This window comes from Carlito syrichta, unplaced genomic scaffold (genome assembly GCF_000164805.1).
Source record: "Carlito syrichta isolate Samal-C Ts95f unplaced genomic scaffold, Tarsius_syrichta-2.0.1 Scaffold304432, whole genome shotgun sequence".
Classification (NCBI taxonomy): domain Eukaryota; kingdom Metazoa; phylum Chordata; class Mammalia; order Primates; family Tarsiidae; genus Carlito; species Carlito syrichta.
The window spans coordinates 524,797-542,415 of NW_007248528.1; the positions used below are offsets into that span (position 1 = coordinate 524,797).

General features: G+C 49.1%; 1 protein-coding gene across 1 annotated transcript in view; it reads right to left on the bottom strand.

Annotated features, from left to right (window-relative positions):
- Positions 1 to 16,063, bottom strand: part of LOC103262295 (fibroblast growth factor 9-like) — a 30,757-nt gene extending 14,694 nt beyond the window's left edge. The window contains exons 1-3 of the mRNA XM_021713298.1: positions 16,009 to 16,063; positions 15,883 to 15,923; positions 13,263 to 13,442 (exon numbers count right to left, since the gene is read on the bottom strand). Coding sequence (XP_021568973.1) covers positions 13,263 to 13,442; positions 15,883 to 15,923; positions 16,009 to 16,063 — 276 coding nt within the window. The remainder of the gene's footprint in view (positions 1 to 13,262; positions 13,443 to 15,882; positions 15,924 to 16,008) is intronic.
- Positions 16,064 to 17,619: the final 1,556 nt, after the last annotated feature.

A 17,619-nucleotide genomic window follows, 5' to 3' on the forward strand; every position in this document is an offset into this window, starting at 1 on the left:
CTGAGGGAAATGTCCTGGACACACGTGTGCTCTGTAAGTCATGTCACAGCCTTCCATGATCGGCCACACCAGACCATGTGTCAGTACTTTATACAGCAAGGCCGCCAACACAAAGCACACCCTGGACAACATGTGGCACCAGGGAGACCCTGACACTTGCAGCAAGAGCACTGGGATGGAGAGCACGGCCCTCCCTGACCCCACTGGGAGCACATGCACAGAGGCCACGCACGGTGCTGCATCACTGCACATGTCCCCAAACAGCCACAGAGGCCAGGAGCATACTGACAGGGATCACAGACCAACTGCAGTAAGCAGGTAAACTTGAGAAGACGAGGTCTGCCCACCCAAGGGGTCACTGTGCTCCCAGAACCCGCGAGGTCCCCGGCCTGTGTGAGTAGTGGGCGACCAACAACCCAGAGACGTGTAAAAGCAAGAGAGTGGGTGAGTGAGGGGGCATGTGGGAGGGTGCAGGGGAGTGTGCAAGTGAGGTGTGGTCAGACGAGTGTGTGTGAGACTGAGTGAGGGTAGACGAACAGTGTGTGTGCGTGTGAACATGAGAGCGTGCGGGGTGTGTAAGTGCTTGTGTAATCATGGAAGTGGGAACGTGTGTGTGATTGTGTGAGCGCGTGAGTGCAAACAGAACAGTGCATGTGAGGTGGACACGTGAGCCTGCGTGTGTGCATGATGAAGAGAGAGCATGTGCGCAGTGACAGACGCCAAGGCGACCCGTCACTTCCAGCCCGGTGTCCCACGCCATTAGCTCAGGGCCTGGGGATGCTCTACTCCAGGGGGACACAGGGCGCTCTGCCTTCCAGAGTCTGCCTGGCCGGGCTCTGGCCAAGGGTGGTTTGGGGTCCTCAGAGCTGACGGTCTGTCCCAAAAGGGGGTGACGCAAGAGGGGTGAGATGGGGGGGTGAGAAAAAAATAGGAGGCAGTCGAATGGAGGAAGCAGGAGCAGCTTGGTGACGGCAGCTCTGGCCTCCGCCATCCCTGGCATCACTGCCACCAGGCTGCTCTCACAGTCCCCCACCTGCAAGCCGATGAGACTCGCGTGCATCCAGGATGAAGGCGCAGGAGTCGCCAGCCACAGGCCAGACATGCCCCCGGCACAGCCTGGTCTTCTCAATGAGGATGCACCTTGCTTGGCCAGGACTCATCTGCAAGCGCTGCTGAGCTCACAGGAGTTGCCACCGTGGGGACCCTTCTGTTTAGGGGCACTGGCAGGTACAGCTATGACCGTGTGGGCTCCCCACACCCTTACGCCACAGGAACCCTCAAATGTCCAGGAGACACGGGTCTCAATGCCCACTCTTCCGGATCTCAAACGCTGGCTCGCAAGTGAGATACTTGCAAGCCCGGGTCAGCCTCACCTTCTTTTTGTAGAAAAAGAGAAAGAGTGACTGAGGGGGCACGTGGGAGTGTGCAGGGGAGTGGGCAAGTGAGGTGTGGTCAGAGGAATGTGTGTGAGACCGAGTGAGGGTGGACGGAACAGTGTGTGTGCGTGTGAACATGAGAGCGTGTGGGGCGTGTGTGCATGTGTAGTCATGGAAGCATGAACGCGTGTGTGATCGTGTGAGCACGTGAGTGCAAACAGAACAGTGCATGCGTGGTGGACATGTGAGCCGGTATGTGTGCGTGATGAAGAGTGAGCATGTGCACAGTGACAGACGCCAAGACGACCGTCACTTCCAACCTGGTGTCCCACGGCATTAGCTCAGGGCTTGGAGACGCCCTACTCCGGGGGGACGCAGGGCGCTCTGCCTTTCAGAGTCTGCCTGGCCGGGCTCTGGCCAAGGGTGGTTTGGGGTCCTCACTGACAATCTGCCCAAAAGGGGGTGATGCTAGAGGGGCGATTGGGATCCCGCTGAAACACATTCACTCATTCAACACTTATGAAGTACCAACTGCATGCAAGACTGTTTTCCATGCTGGCAGGATCACAGACACAACAGTAGCCAGATGCCTGCTGGCCCAGAGCTTCTGCTCATGACTGGAGCAGCTTTGGTAGGCGCATGGCCTGGGGCTCCCAAAGGAACTCTCCCCAGCCTCCCTCTGGGCCTCTCCAGCAGGGACAGAGGCAGGAGGACTTCTGAAACGCAGTGCGAATCGGGGAACAAGAGTAAAACTGAGGGTGAACGGAAGGGGAACCGGGACCGTGTGTAGAAGCTGCGGCTGTCGCAGGAACATTCTGCTCTGGGTGAGACTAAGGACGACCCTTCCTGGGCACGTTCCCTGGGACCCAGAACCTTCTCCTCCAACTTCCCATCCCAGATGGGGGCCGTGTCTGCTGAGCAACTAGGGGCTGAGGCCAAATCCTTCCCCAAACCTGGATGGTCTCCAGACCTGTACTCTACGGCGTCAGTCACACCAACGCAGGACACTGCAGGTGTACCAGGAAGCAGAGCTGCCCCTCCACCCCCCAATAACACAAGTTTCACTGAGATGAAACAAACACATGGTTAAGGAGAAGACTGCTCACACACTGATGGCAAGCCAGACAGACGCTAAGGAGACAGATGACCCATTACATTAAAACGAGGCTACTAGAAAAGGAAAAAAAGTCCTCCAAAATCATACCTGTGAAAGAAATACTAAAATCTTGCTCTACTATGTAGCTAATTCTGGTAAAAATATTGTTTACGGCTGGGCGTGGTGGCTCACACCTGTAATCCCAGCACTTTGGGAGGCTGAGAAGTAGGATTGCTCGAGGCCAAGGGCTCGAGACCAACCTGGGCAACAGAGCAAGACCCTGTCTCTACCCAAAACTTTAAAAGTAGCTAGGTGTGGTAGCACCAACAGTCCCAGCTACTCAGGAGGCTGAGGAGGGAGGATCACTTGAACCCAGAGGGTAGAGGCTGTAGTAAGCTATGATTGTGCCACTGCACTCCAGCCTGGGTGATAGAGGAAGACACTTCCAGACTTCAAACTTTACTACAGGCTACAGTAACCAAAGCACCATGGCACTGGGGCCAAAATAGACACATAGACTAATATAACAGGACAGAGATCCTGGAAACAAAACCACAGACCTCCAACCGACTCATCTTCAGCAAAGCCGACAAAAACAAACACACTGGGGAAAGGGGACCCTATTCAGCAAGTGGTACTGGGAAAACTGGCTGACCACCTATGGAAGAATGAAACTGGACGCCTCCCTATCACCACATACAGAAATCAACTTGAAATGCTAAAGGACTTAGATGTGAAACCTCAAACTATAATACTCTTAGAAGAAAATTTATGAAACACCCTCCTGGACATTGGCCAAATCCTTCAAAGCAAATGCAGAAAAAGCTAAGATTGACAGGTGAGACCTCATCAAACTGAAAACTTTTTTGCACAGCCAAAGAAACCATCAAGAGAGTAAAGAGACAACCCACAGAATGGGAAAAAATAATTGCAAGCTATGCATTCAAAAAGGGCCTGACATCCAGGATCTACAAGGAACTCAAACAAATTGACAGAAAAAAAAAAAAACGTTAAAAACTGGGCAAAGGACGTGAATAGACACTTCTCAAAGGAAGGCAGACAAGCAGCCAACAGACACATGCAAAATGCCCAGCCTCCCTCATCATCAGAGAAATGCAAATCAAAACTACAATGAGATACCACCTAACTCCGGTCAGGATGGTTCTCATTAGTAAATCAAAAAGCAACAGGTGCTGGCACGGCTGCAGAGAAAAGGGAATGCATCTACACTGTTGGTGGGAAAGTAAGCTAGTTCAGCCTTTGTGGAAAGCAGTGTGGTGTTTTCTCAAAGAACACAAATTGAGCTACCATATGACCCAGGAATCCTCTTCTGGTAATATACCCAGAAGAACATAAATCGCTCTACCAAAAAGACACCTACATGCATATGTTTACTGCAGCACTAATCACAATAGCAAACACATGGAACCAAGTCAGGTGCCCATCAAAGACAATGTGGTACATTCACATAGTGGAATACTATGCAGCCATAAAGAGGACAAAAATCATGTCCTTTGGGGCAAAATGGATGCAGATGGACACCATCAGTCTAAGTGAACTATCATCAAATCAAAAGACTGAACACCACATGTTCTCACTCGTAAGCAGGCCCTAAACATTGGGCAAGTGAGCACAAGGGTGGGAACAGCTGCCCCTGGGCACTGCTGAAGGGGGTAGGTAAGGGGCACACAGTCACCCATGGGGCACCATGTCCACTCCTGGGGGAACAGAGCTTGCTGGAAGCCAGAACATCACCTGCACACAATATACTTACGTAGTAAATCCCACATGTACCCCATGATTCTAAAATAAAATAAAACTGAATATACAAAGAGTGCCAAAAAATGTATACACAGTTTAAGAAAGGAATAAACTGTATTAAGATTGTGATACTCAATCTATACCAACAACAAAAGATGAATACAAGTCACGTTTGACCTCACAAGAGGTACTCAAAGTGGTTCCCATCTGCTGACACTTCTGATGACAGGGAACTAACAGTAATACAGAGATGACATCTTTTAAAATGTGTATACATTTTCTGGCACTCCCAGTATATATTGTTTTTTATTCACAAAAGTAGATGGTCACTCTTGACATGTACTTGTAACAGACAAGATTTACTAACTCACCTACATTCAAATCCTGATCTGTCACTATCTCTGTGACCTAAAGTAAGTCACCATGCCATCAAGGTCTCACTCTACTCCTCCCTTAAGCCAGGGTATAATGTGACCTAAGTCACACAGCAGAAGATGCCGCCCTCTTTGGGGTGTAAGAACTGCTCCTCAGGCCTTTGAAAACCAGCCATGCATGTATGAAACAATCTGAGGCAATTACCCAGAGCACCTGCTAGAAGCCACTGTTCCCCAGAGTAAGCCAACATCAGGCCAGTCACTCAACAGACCAGCCTGTGCATCTCCCTCAGGTGAGTCGCATTCTTTGTGTGGGACATGTCTGAATGCCTCCCATCCAGGCAATCGGATGGGGCCACCACAGTGACAGGTTCCTGACTTGGTGCCATGTGGTGTGACATCCTGTTCCATGAACACACAGGTCATCCTGTTTGTTCGAGGGCGGCTCTAAGCCAACCTGCTGGATACCTGCTAGAAACAAGATGGCCTGGACGGACCGCTGGCTGGAGGGTGGGACTCCTCCCTCGCCCCATCTGGCCCTGACCAAGGCTCCTCATCTCAGGCAATGTCCCTCAATGCCAGCATCTGCAGATCCGTCATGGTGGGGGGAGGCACGCCTCCTCTGCAATCGTGTGTTTTCACTTTCTTTTCTCACGTCAATGAAAAAGTAAGGGAATCGTTGTAAGGATATTGAAGATGCCCCAGTGCCTGCCCCTAACCTCACCCCATCACCCAAAACAGCACCAGGGCTGTGCCATGCTGCTTTCTCCATCAGGTCTTACGAGAAAGGAAGGCGGCATACTCGGTGCCTCAGTGGCACGTCTGGGACAAGTAGGGGCCAGACGGCAGCACTGGGCTTCACAGAAACCCAAACGGGAAGAAGATGGAGGAGTCAAGTCACCACAGGGGGCTCTGAAGACGGGCTCCCTGAGCTCAGACAAGGCTGCAACCTGCTCCCAGGGCTGTACTCACAGGGAACAGCATCCTAGCATCCGTCAGGAAGCATCACTCTTCACGTGACATCCATAGGGTCAGTGTGGAGTTTACTGGCCTTACAGTTTTGTTTTAATTTTTATATAGGTTGGGCACAGTGGCTCACGCCTATAATCCCAGCACTTTGGGAGGCTGAGGCTGGAAGATCACTTAAGCCCAGGAATTCGAGACCAGCCTGGACAACACAGAAAGACCTCGTCTCTACCAAAAAAAATCAAAAAATTAGCCAGGCATGGTGATGCACGCCTGTAGTCCCAGCTACTTGGGAGGCTGAGGCAAGAGGATCACCTGAACTCAGAAGGTTGAAGCTGTGGTGAACCATGACAGTGTCACTGCATTCTAGCCTGGGTGATAGAGTGATACCCACCTCACCTCTCAAGGAAAAAGTCAATTTTAATATAAGCATGTTTGAATCACAGTTGTCAGAGAGGTATAAGATATTTGTATCTAGTTGGTGCATATTCAAATAACTTAGTGAAAGTAATTTAAGTCAAGATGGGGTTCTAAGGATCTGAGTCGCTTCATTTCTTCCTTTCAAAGAGGTGGATCTGTTCCCAGTTCTGGGACAGGCAGGGCTGCAGGGCTCCTCAACCCCATAATAGTCCAGAAACATCAGGCAGGAAGCCTCACTGACTCACAGCAGAGGAGACTTCTCACTAACGTATTCACAGAAAGAAAGTTTCTGTGTGTTGGAAAAGCGGTTGGAACACATCACACCTGGGCTCCTGATGACACAGGTTCGCATAAACAAGTAAACCAGGGCCCTGTCACTTCCCTGGAAACAGCTGCATTCACCTGGCAGCCCCTGTGTCAGCAAGCACCAGCCAGGACGAGGACGGGACAGGTTCCATGGTAGGGCCTCGGGACAGTTCATCCTCCTGCTGCCTCTGTGTGGGCGGAGCCTTCGGGGAAGCCATTCACCCTCTCTGATTTCCAGGTTGGGTGGGAGAAGGTGGGAACTGCTGTGGAGTCACCTGGATGCCACAAGGTGACGCTACCCATGGGGTAGTGCCATCAACCACGCAACACGCAGACAGCAGATGCGGCATATGGCGAGTTGAATAACTGGGTCAGCAGCACTTAGCGTGTGCCACCTACACACCACGTGCCCTGCCAGCCCTGGGGACACAGTGAGGTTGTGAAGCCAGAGACTCAGACTCTCAAAAGCCACCCAACAAGAGACCCCCCCTAGGAGTTAAAACTCTGGGCAGAATAAAGTGCATGCGGTGAAGGGACACGGCAGGGATGCCAGTGCGGCCTCCTCCGTGCCAGGCCCCGGCCCACGTCTACAGCCTCCACACTCCACATTCCAACATCAGGACCACGCAGGGACTGGGCGACCTTTTCTAGTGAGAGGTCAAATGCCTTCATTAAATCAAGCATTTCTTCCGAAAAACACACAGGATTTCGATATCCTACAGGAATGTGGAATACGAGCCTCGCTATGGCCAATGTGCATCACGATTTGATTGGAAGGGGAATTCTGACTCGGGGCGTTGATTATTATGTTCATTTATCCACGCATTCATTCACCAAGCTTCCTGAAAGGAAGAAAATTCTTGATGGCTTTCTTGTGAATATTTGTTACAGTCAATTATTCTTCATGTTTTAAGGTATCTTGAGTATACATAATTTAGCTCAAGACCTTAAAACTATTGGGCCGGACTTCTCATCTCTTTTTGCTTTGGGGTTTTTTGTTTTCGTTGGAGTCTCACCCTGTCACCCAGGACGGAGTGCAGTGGCACGCTCATGGCCACAGCAGCCTCTACCTGCTGGGATCAGGAGATTCTTCTACGTCAGCCTTCCAAGTAGCTGGGACTACAGGTATGCAGCACCACGCCCAGCTAATTTTTTTATCTATTGTAGAGGCAAAGTTTCACCAGTTGTCCAAGCTGGTCTTGAACCCCTGGGCTCAGGCAATCCTCTCGCCACCGCCTCCCAAAGTGCTGGGTAAGCCAACGCACCCAGTGCCTCTAGTCTCTTGGATAAGAACAGAAGTGACCAATGTACACTCATACTCTAGCACCCTGGCCAAGAGTGCGATGTGTTGTGAAGGAGATCTAACAGCCTCTCTGAATTCAAAGCAGGACACTCTAATCTTTACACCTGAAGGGTAGGATGTCCTAACCTGCCTCTCCTTCTTCTTCTAAGACTCCTCCTTATCACTCCAGACCCAGTTTAAACGCTGCCACCCAACTTCCCTAAGCAGGCATTCAAACACTCCGTGGGTCCCCAAGACATTCCTCTACTATGGTAATTTCACCTTGTACTGCATTATTTATAAGTGTGCATGTCACCACTGAATTTTGAGATATCTGTTTCACTGTTCTCCGCTTATCACAGTGCTAGATGCATTGCAGAAGGTGACTTGTGACATAAATATAAATGAGCAAATAAAGGAATGAATGGCCAGGCACCATGGCTCAAGCCTGTAAACCCAGAGCTTTGGGAAGCCAAGGGGAAGGACTGCTTGAGGCCAGGGGATTGAGACCAGCCTGGGCAAGACCCTATCTCTACCAAAAAGAGAAAAAAAAAAACTAGCTGGCCGTGGTAACATGTCCCTGTAGTCTCAGTTACTTGGGAGGCTGAGGCAGGAGGATCACTGGAGCCCAAGAGTTTGAGGCTGCAGTGAGTGATGACCATGTCACTGCACCCCAGCCTGTCTCTAAGAAACAAAAAAATAAATGGATGGATGCACGGATAAACTAACACATGAACACAATAATCAAACTCCCCCGGAGTCAGAATTCCTCCTTCTAATCAAGTCGTGATACACATTAGCAATACCAATTCTCCTGTTCCACATTCACAACAGATAGGGGACTCTACAAATCTTTCTAAAGTATTACCCTGCTCTCCTCTGACATGCAAGGTAAACTTGGAGGTTTAAAAAAGTTCTACACATTAGCTGGCCTCAGTGGCTCAGCCTATAATCCCATATGCCTTGGGAGGCTGAGGTGAGTGGATTGTCTGCGCCGCCTGGGCAACTTGGTGCAGCCTCATCTCTACAATAAATCAAAAAGATCAGCCGGGCGTGGTAGCGTGCGCCTGTAGTTCCGGCTCCTTGGGAGGCTGAGGCAGGTCGAGGCTGCGGCGGCCGGGAGCGGCCACTGCACTCCAGTCTGGGCGACGGAGTGAGACTCGACGCAAAAAAAAAAAAAAAAAAAAGTTAAAACACTCCAGCCTGGGTGACAAGAGTGAGACTCCAACTCAAAAAAAAAAATTTAAAAAAAGTTCTACACAGGTGAAGAGAGAAAATGAATCCCCAAACAGGAAAATGCGTTTTGACGAACTTTTGCTCCATGTACACATCCACGTGCCCTCCAAAGGGCTCTTATTTCCCCAAATCTCCTGTCCTCACCTCATCCTGAGCTCAGCCTCAGTGAGGTTTCCTAACATTCAGAGCAAACTCCCCCATGTCCATCCACTGAGCTCACGCGACTCACTCAGACGAGATCCTGCAAGCTCCAGACGCCGGCAGCTTCAGTGACAGAATCACCACTTGTGTCTTTCCCTCTGCCCTCCGAGTCGCATGGCCACGAAAGAGACGTGTGGTCATTCCCCATGTCCACGACACCTGAGGCACAGCACCACAGAGCCACGAGCAGTGAATGGCCCTCATCCTCCGCCCTGCAGCCTGGGTGCCTCCCTCCCACTCCACGCAGCAGCCACAGCTCTCCTGCACAGACATGTCGTGTGCACAGAGCACATCCCGGGCCAGGCAGAGGAGACCTCCAAGGACAGCCTGAGAGGCCACACTGGAGGGGTCCCAAGGCCCACCAGGTGGGGAGAGACTCCAGCTGTCCCATCAGGCACTTTCTCCTGGAGCTGAGGACAAGAGCCAGTGCCTTGGTCACGGCAGAGACACACACGAGAGCTCAGTCACACTCTGGCCACGACATCGTCTTTCCTGCAGCCTCTATCCCATCTCCCTCAGGCCACGCACCCCAGAGACAACACAGAGCAGCCCCGTGACAGGTGGCCATGGGATGGCCGTTCAGTCCAGTGAACATTTATTGAGCTCCTACTGCACACCAGAGTCATTACTATGTGTCAAGCGACATTAGGAAGAAAACTGAGTTCCATGCCCTTTCAAACCATCGGGGAATACAGAAATACAGCTGGCCACCCTGTAAACTGTGCTGTTAGCTTGTGCAATGAATGAAACAGAAACGTGTTCCTGGAACCCAGAGGAAAACACAAGAAACGCTAATGAGTAGGGTTAGGGTTAGAGGTGTCACGAAGGGTTAGGGTTAGAGTTAGAATGTGGGTGTGGGTTAGGGTTAGGGTTGTGGTGTGGGTTAGGGTTGGAGGTGTCACAAAGGCTGCGCAGAAGAAGCAGTGTTTCAAATTTTTTTTTTTTTTTGAGTCAGGGTGTCATCCTGTCACCCAGGCTAGGGTATGCGGTGGCACAATCACAGCTCGCTGTAGCCTCAGACTCCTGGACTCAGGTGATTCTCCTGCCTCAGCCTCTAAAGTAGGGTTCTCCAGGTTTACCACCATGCAATTCCAGGCTTTTTTTTTTTAAGAAATAATGTCTTGCTATGTTGCACAGGCTGGTCCCAGACAATCCTCAAACAATCCTCCTGCCTCGGCCTCCCAAAGTGCTGAGTTCACAGACATGAGCCACTGCCTCTGGCCAGCATTAAATCTTGAACACAGAGTGTTGCTTCACTGGGGGAGAAAGGAGGCGGAGGGGCCCCAGGAGAGAGAGGGACTTGCTTGACCCCTGTGCACATGAGAATGCAGGACGTGTCTGGAGAACAGGAAGTCGATAGACCCAAATGGTGTGGCAAAGAGGCCCAGGAGATGATCCTAGCCAAGACAGCCAACGCAGTGGTATGTCCAATGTGCTGAACGCCACGCTGAAGGCCACAGGCGCTGCCCTTCCACAGTAAGTGTCCACAGGGGTCTCAGGAGATGTTCAAGGCAACCCATGCGGCGAAGGGACTGGAGATGGGCATGCCAGACGCAGGGATGCAGCTGAAGACACGTGTCCACGGAACATCACAACCGTGTCTCAGTGCAGCCTCCACACCCGGGACCCTCCTCACGCGAGAAGGTGACTCCCAAGCACCCGAGGAGGAAGGGCCCTCCTGCCCCATCTTGGACTCCCCGCCTTGCCCACTGGGCTCCGCGGCCAGACTGTCAGTGACCTATGAGCTGCGGGGCTGGACAGGTGCCAGGACCCCTCCAAGCCACCCTGGCTGTGCTCCGAAACTCGAGTGAGGCCACCGCAATCAGAAAACGCGTGAGGTGGTTCCCTCTGACTCCCTACCTGCCAGTCGCCACGCCCATGGGACAATCACTGCCTTCTCTGGGTCCTCATTCGCTCACTCCACTCCCGGCACTATAGGTGAACTGGGCACGCGAGGGCAGGAGGGCCCAAGTAGGAAACCCATTAACTAATCCAGACGGGAGGAGAGGCTACGTCCAGGTAGCAACCCTCCAGGCAAAGGGACCACCACGAAACCACAGGCTCCTGAATCATGCCGGGGATGTCACCTGACAAACTGGTCATCTCTCAGCACGGTGAACTCAGAGGGGTGGGTTTTGGTCGCTGGAACCGGAAATGAATAACTCGATCTGGACTGGGGTTTCCTCGTCCACTCCATTCTTTAAAAATGTGTACTTTGGCCAGGCATGGTGGCTCACACCCATAAGCCCAGCACTTTGAGAGGCCGAAGTGAAAGGACTTCCTGAGCCTAGGAGTTCAAGACCAGCCTGGGCAACATAGTGAGATCTTATCTCTTAAAAAAAATTTGTTTTAATGAACCACGTGTGGTGGCGTGTGCCTGTAGTCCCAGTTACTCAGGAGGCTGAGGCAGAAGGATACCCTGAACCCAGAGGGCAGAGGCTGCGGTGGTTGTGAGCATGCCACTGCACACCAGCCTGGGCGACAGAGTAAGACCGTGACTCAAAAAAAAAGTATACTCTGATACATCTCTTATAAATTAATGCAACATATACAAGCAATACTTTTATGTACATGTATTTAAAATAATTTAAAATGCACAGGCAAAGATGCATTCTCAAGATACATTTCTTGGTGGGAGTATGCGATCAGAAGTGACTAGGGACCACGGCGATGCACTACAGTCCCTTCTAACCCTGAAGGTCAAACTTCTTTCCCCCACGCAAGCTACATTTTACGGAGTTCCACTGTGAGGGACTTAAGTAATGCCAGGCGAGACACCTAAAGGTGAAAAAAACTGAGGGCGTGACAGAAAGAGACCATCACTTTGTGTTTTTTAAATATAAAAGCTTCCTTCATCTCATGTCTTGCATACCTTTCTTTGCACTTAAAGGCATTGATGTCCGTTGTTTAGGAAGTAAATACACTGGCCAGGACCGAGAACTGGGTTTAAAAAGCTAAACTCAATCCTGCACTCACAAACATATTTTTAAATAATGTCTTCTCTCAAGGAGACATTATTTTAAAAGATTTAAATATTTAATTAGACCAACCAACCTATAGTTTAAAATACCATCAAGGCAGAAATACCGCACCTCATGTCCTTAACAATGGTGTGTGTCATATTCAAATTATACAGGCCATAATTTATTGTCATCTGGAGTTTTTAAAAAAACTTTAAGACGATACATAGTATCTTCACATTACATACATATTTGTACTTTTTTTTACTATTATATAGATAGAAAAGGAGTATGTCTAGAAAAAACATTGCCTTTCATTTCTATCTCCTGAGGACTCCAAAACTTTTCCCATTGGAAGTTTCTTTAAATTTTCAACTTTTTGCAGACTCTAATCAAAGTTCTCATATTGCACGTTACATGGGCTAAATTCTCACTGGACCACCAATAACTGTAGTGAAAAACTAATGGTTAATTTCATGACAAGTCATAATGTTGAAAGCCCAAGTGAACATATGGTCACTCATAATGTATTATTCATACTCACACAGTAAGCAAAAATAATGTTAAGCCACTACTGTGTACCTCACACTGTGTTCTAGACATTGAAATAGCCAGAGTAAAGAGATTCCACGAAGCAGTGTTAGTCCCTACCCACAAAGCAAAGGGAACGGGGACTGTGTCCACTCACAGGTGGACCCCGGCACCTAGAACAGTGCCTGGCACCTGCCGGGACACAATGAAAATGTCTTCACTGCTTCCCCCTAGTGGGGATGGGGAGTGAGAAGGGGGAAAAGAACTCATAATATTTGCAAATAAGTACAATACTGTTATATTCCTATTCACACACAAAAATATCCAACAACAATTTCCATCTCCCTCCTGGACGCAGTTCACAGAAAGAGTTTAGGCTCACTGCATGGCCTATTTCTAGTTTTAATTCCAATGCTTGGCAAAGCTGGAGAGAAGATCATTGCAATTCATTTCAAAAATAACTCTCATTCAATACAAGAAGATGGGATTTTTCACACTTGTGAATTTTTTTTATTTACTTGATAACGAAGATGGTTTGGCATATAAATAAAGCCGTTTTGTAGCAGCCTTGGTCCCTGCGAAGATGCAGAGCTGATTACTAATAAAAACAAAATGGCTTTCCTCAAAAAGTCAAAACCTCCACTCACCCTCCAGTCAGGTTCGGTTTTATCTCCAGCTCTTTTTAATCCAGAGAAAAGGCAGTTCAACTCAAACATGGGACACAGAGTGTAAGGAGGGCCCCCCAGTACTCACCGATCCATAGAGCTCCCCCTTCTCGTTCATCCCGAGGTAGAGTCCACTGTCCACGCCTCGAATGCTGACCAGGCCCACGGCTATACTGATGAATTCCAGAATGCCTACGAGACACAGGGCAAAAGGCAGAGGGCAGGTTAGAGCCCTGAGTGAGTCCTCAGAGTCAGCATCCCCAGGATGCTGGCAAGGTCACGGAGCCCAGCTTCCAACTGTGACCGCTTAAAACCCCGGCCTAAAAGAACTGATTTTCCCACTACATTCTTATCAGGATGATACAAAAACACTTATCAACATGACTTACATAATAAGCAAGACATTTTAAAAATAAGGAAGCTGGTGGCGATACAGATATGCTAAGAACTGACAAGAGTCACAAGCCACGGTGCATAATCTAATTAACAGAAAACAGGAGAATTTAACAGAAACACAACCCACTTCTACTTTAGAAATGGCAAGTTCAGTATTTGTGGATGGGTATCTTGATCTTGGACTTCCCAGCCTATAGAATTGTGGGAAATAAGTATCTACCATATAAGCCAAAAAAAAAATAGCTATATATTCTATTCAGAGAATAATCTTAAGCCTCTGAAAATAAGAGCCTTGACTGGTTTTTACAGAAAAAAGTAACCAGCTCTCTGTTGTATAACTTTTCTAAGCTCTATCCGGAAGACTAAAATAGCCTATATACATCCCAAATATTTCTGCTTAAATGAAGTAGTGATTTTTGCTGGGCTTATCTAAATCTCAAAGAGATGGTTAAGCAATTAAGAAAAGAATGTTCTGGAGAGAAAAATACTGGTTCCAAAAATGCTCTTGATGTAAAAGAGGCCTGGAATACTCCATCTCCAAATCAAATCAACATAATGATCTTCTTTCATTTCCGTCCTTCCCCCTGCCAACTTCACCAAGAATAACAACACCTAAGCCGGGCATAAATCCAGAATTTTATGGTCACACAACAGCAGCTTCAAGTCCCTAACAACACTGCTGTTTTAAGATGAGTATCCTACAATATATGTGGGACGCTGTTAACATTACTTGTGCTTGGCTATTTTCTCACTTTTGTTATAAATTAAAGTGCTACATTCTGTATAGGTCTTGTATTAATTCATACTAAATATTGAGTTCTTGTTCTAAAAAAACTTCAGATATTGAAAAATTGACTTACATTTAAGAGTTTAAAAAAAAACGAAGGCTGACACTGCTAGAGTCAGTCCCATGTGACCAATAAAAAAGCACTTACACGGATTTTTAAACAATTAATTTTGCAACTCGCACAAAATCCACTGGGCTGCCATCATCAGAAGACATGCACTGCATAAATCTAATAAAGAAGAGGATTAACTCAAGAGGAAACTCTGTGCCAAGGTGATGGAAAAAAGAGGGGCTACTTCTTCCACAGGGGTGTCCCTAGTTCTCTCATAAGGAGGAAATGTAACAAAGTTACCCTGTTTGCTTTGGATGTACAGAATATTCATCTGGACATGCAAACTTACTTTAGTAGAATGAGAAATTAGTACACGGGAAATATATAATAAGAAAGTACAAATTGAGTTTTGAATCCAGTCGTCTCTGACACTGTGGTACATCTATGTTGCATCTAAGATACGTCTAGAACAAGCCAGTGTCCATGCGCCTTCCCCGCTTCACAAGGCAAATGGCAAGATGAAGAAGGCGGTACTTCCACAAGATTCGTGAGCCAGGAGAGGCATGTGCCTTTTGGTGCGATCATTTCATTTCATTGTATCGCCTCTAACTCTTACAGCTCAAAATCATCAAAACTAGGGTGTTCTTCTACTATTAGGAATCACATATATGTGTGAATCTCTGCTTAGCTACCTGGAGAGATGCAACAATACAGGTCATACGTGTCCTGAAATTAGCATAAGGAGTTCACTGATGTCCAATTTTCATTACAAAATGAAACATACAGCCAGGCACGGTGGCTCACACCTGTCATCCCAGCACTTTGGGAGACAAAGGCGAGAGGACTGCCTGACCCCAGGGGTTCGAGGCCAGCCTGAGCAGCAATAAATCAAAAAATTGTCTCTACAATAAATCAAAAAATTAGCCAGGCATGGTGGTACGCGCCTGTGGTCCCAGTTGCCTGGAAGGTTGAGGCGGAAGGAGCACCTGAGCCCAGCAGGTTGAGGCTGCGGTGACTATTAGTGTGCCACGGCACTTTAGCCTGGATGACAGAGTGATAATCTGACTCAAAAAATAAATAGCCGGGCTCGGTGGCTCAGCCTGTAATCCCGCGCCTTGGGAGGCTGAGGTGAGTGGACTGCCCGGGCCTGCGGGTTCGAGACCCGCCTGGGCAACTTGGCGAGACCTCATCTCTACAATAAATCAAAAAATCAGCCAGGCGTGGTAGCGCGCACCTGTAGTTCCAGCCACTTGGAAGGCTGAGGCCGAAGGATCGCCGGAGTCCAGCAGGTCGAGGCTGCGGTGGCCGGAAGCGGCCACTGCACTCCAGTCTGGGCAACGGAGTGAGACTCCAACTCAAAATAAATAAATGAATGAAACACAGGGAACGTTTTGCCCTCTGTGTAGTCTGAACCGTTTAACAGACCAGGTCAGTGAGAAAAGGTTTAATCATATAACTAAAAGATACTCGCACCTTCCAAGAAGGTGTGGAACTTCCCTGAACGTGTGGAATCTCTGAGAATGGTCATGAACATCAGGCAATATCATCTATCGGGTCCAGCAGAGAGCAGGTGTATGTGACTTCACAAAACCACCTCACCAGCTGATGTACAGTAACCAAGAACAGTAACAACAGCGGCAGCAATAATGATCATCGCAATAGCTAGAATTCCTTAGCCTTTGGTCCATGCCAGATGAGAGGTCTTCACCCATTCCAGCCTCAGAACAACCCCCGGCAATACAGTATCTTAATTGCCATTGTTCAAATAGGGAAAATGAGGCTTAAGGAGGTTAAATAACTTGCCCCCCAAGCCATCGGACCCCAAAGTCTATTTCCTTAACTGCTATCCACACCCTACATTTGGTTTTGCCCTGTTTTAATATATCTGTGAGTTCTACACCATCTTCATACAGCTAAGTTCTGAGATGACAATTCATAGATAACTCAGAAATGAAAGCACTAAGATCTCCATATTGTGTCTTTTTCTGGCAATGGCTGGATAGCTGTGATCCAGAGGCATTCACTTATTCATTCAACAAACCATGATTGAGGGACCAGCATAAGCTGAGCACCACGCCATTTCCTGAGTATATAAAGGTCAAGAAGACACAGCCTACTCAGACAAACGGCTTCCCACCTGATGAGAAGGACAAACGAATATAGCAACGGTGCGGTGAGTGCCTTGGAAGCGCCCTGGAAGAAGCGGTCGGGGTGCAGCCGGCCAGGGCCAGGTGGCTCATGCAGGCTCAGGGAGGCAACTCAGAGGCAGCTTCCCGAGAAAAGCATCACCTGAGAGAAGTCTCCAAGGAACCACCTGCGCGAGAAGGAGCTACCTAGTGACCCCGGGTGGAAAAGATTTCATCACCTCAAAACACCATCCACATCCGCAGCTCCCTGAAAACAGAGACCTCAAAAGAACGGCCCAGCCTGCGCCAAGGCCACCTCGGCCGTCCAAGGGCAAGGAGAACATCTGAAGGCCTGAGTCACGGTCCTCCTCCCACGCGTGAGCATGCCAGCGATGGAGGTCAGACAGACCTGGCACCCAGCAGCAGGGTCCCGCCCATCTACGCTGGAATCCTCTCCTCATTCCTGGTACCATCTTGCCCACAAGAAACTGCTTAACCTCAACTGGGTCAAGGAACCTCTCTCGGGGCCAGCTGGGGCCAAGCGCGTGCTTCCGCCACACTCCCTTGAGTACGACCCACTCCCCACTTGTGTTTTCTCCTCAGAGAGTGGTGGATCAAGGGCAGCAGGTGAAGCCTTCTGGGTAGAGATGTCTGAGTGTTTAATGATGAGGGGCAGAGGAAGGGAAGGAAGGGGAGAGGAGGGAGGGAGGGAGAGGAAGAGGGAGAAGAAGAAAAGGAGGAGGAAGGGGGAGGGAGGGAGGAATGGGGGAGGGAGGGAGCCATGGGCCTCGCCTGTATACCCTGGTGGCCGTCCCTCCCCCAGGCACCCTCAGCTCACAAGACCCACCATAAGGCATAGCCATGGGGTGCCCAGGGCCAGTGACTAGCACCATTTCTTTATTCTCTTCCACAGCAACCAACAGTTCCAAGTGAGGACACACTCCCTGGGCACCCCATGGGTCTGAGACTGTTCCTGGTCCTTGGGAGACCAAGCCAGTGCCTGGACCACTTCAGCAAAAAGGACACTCCCCGCCTGGGCAACTTGGCGAGATCAAAAAAAAAAAAAAAAAATTAGCCGGGCGTG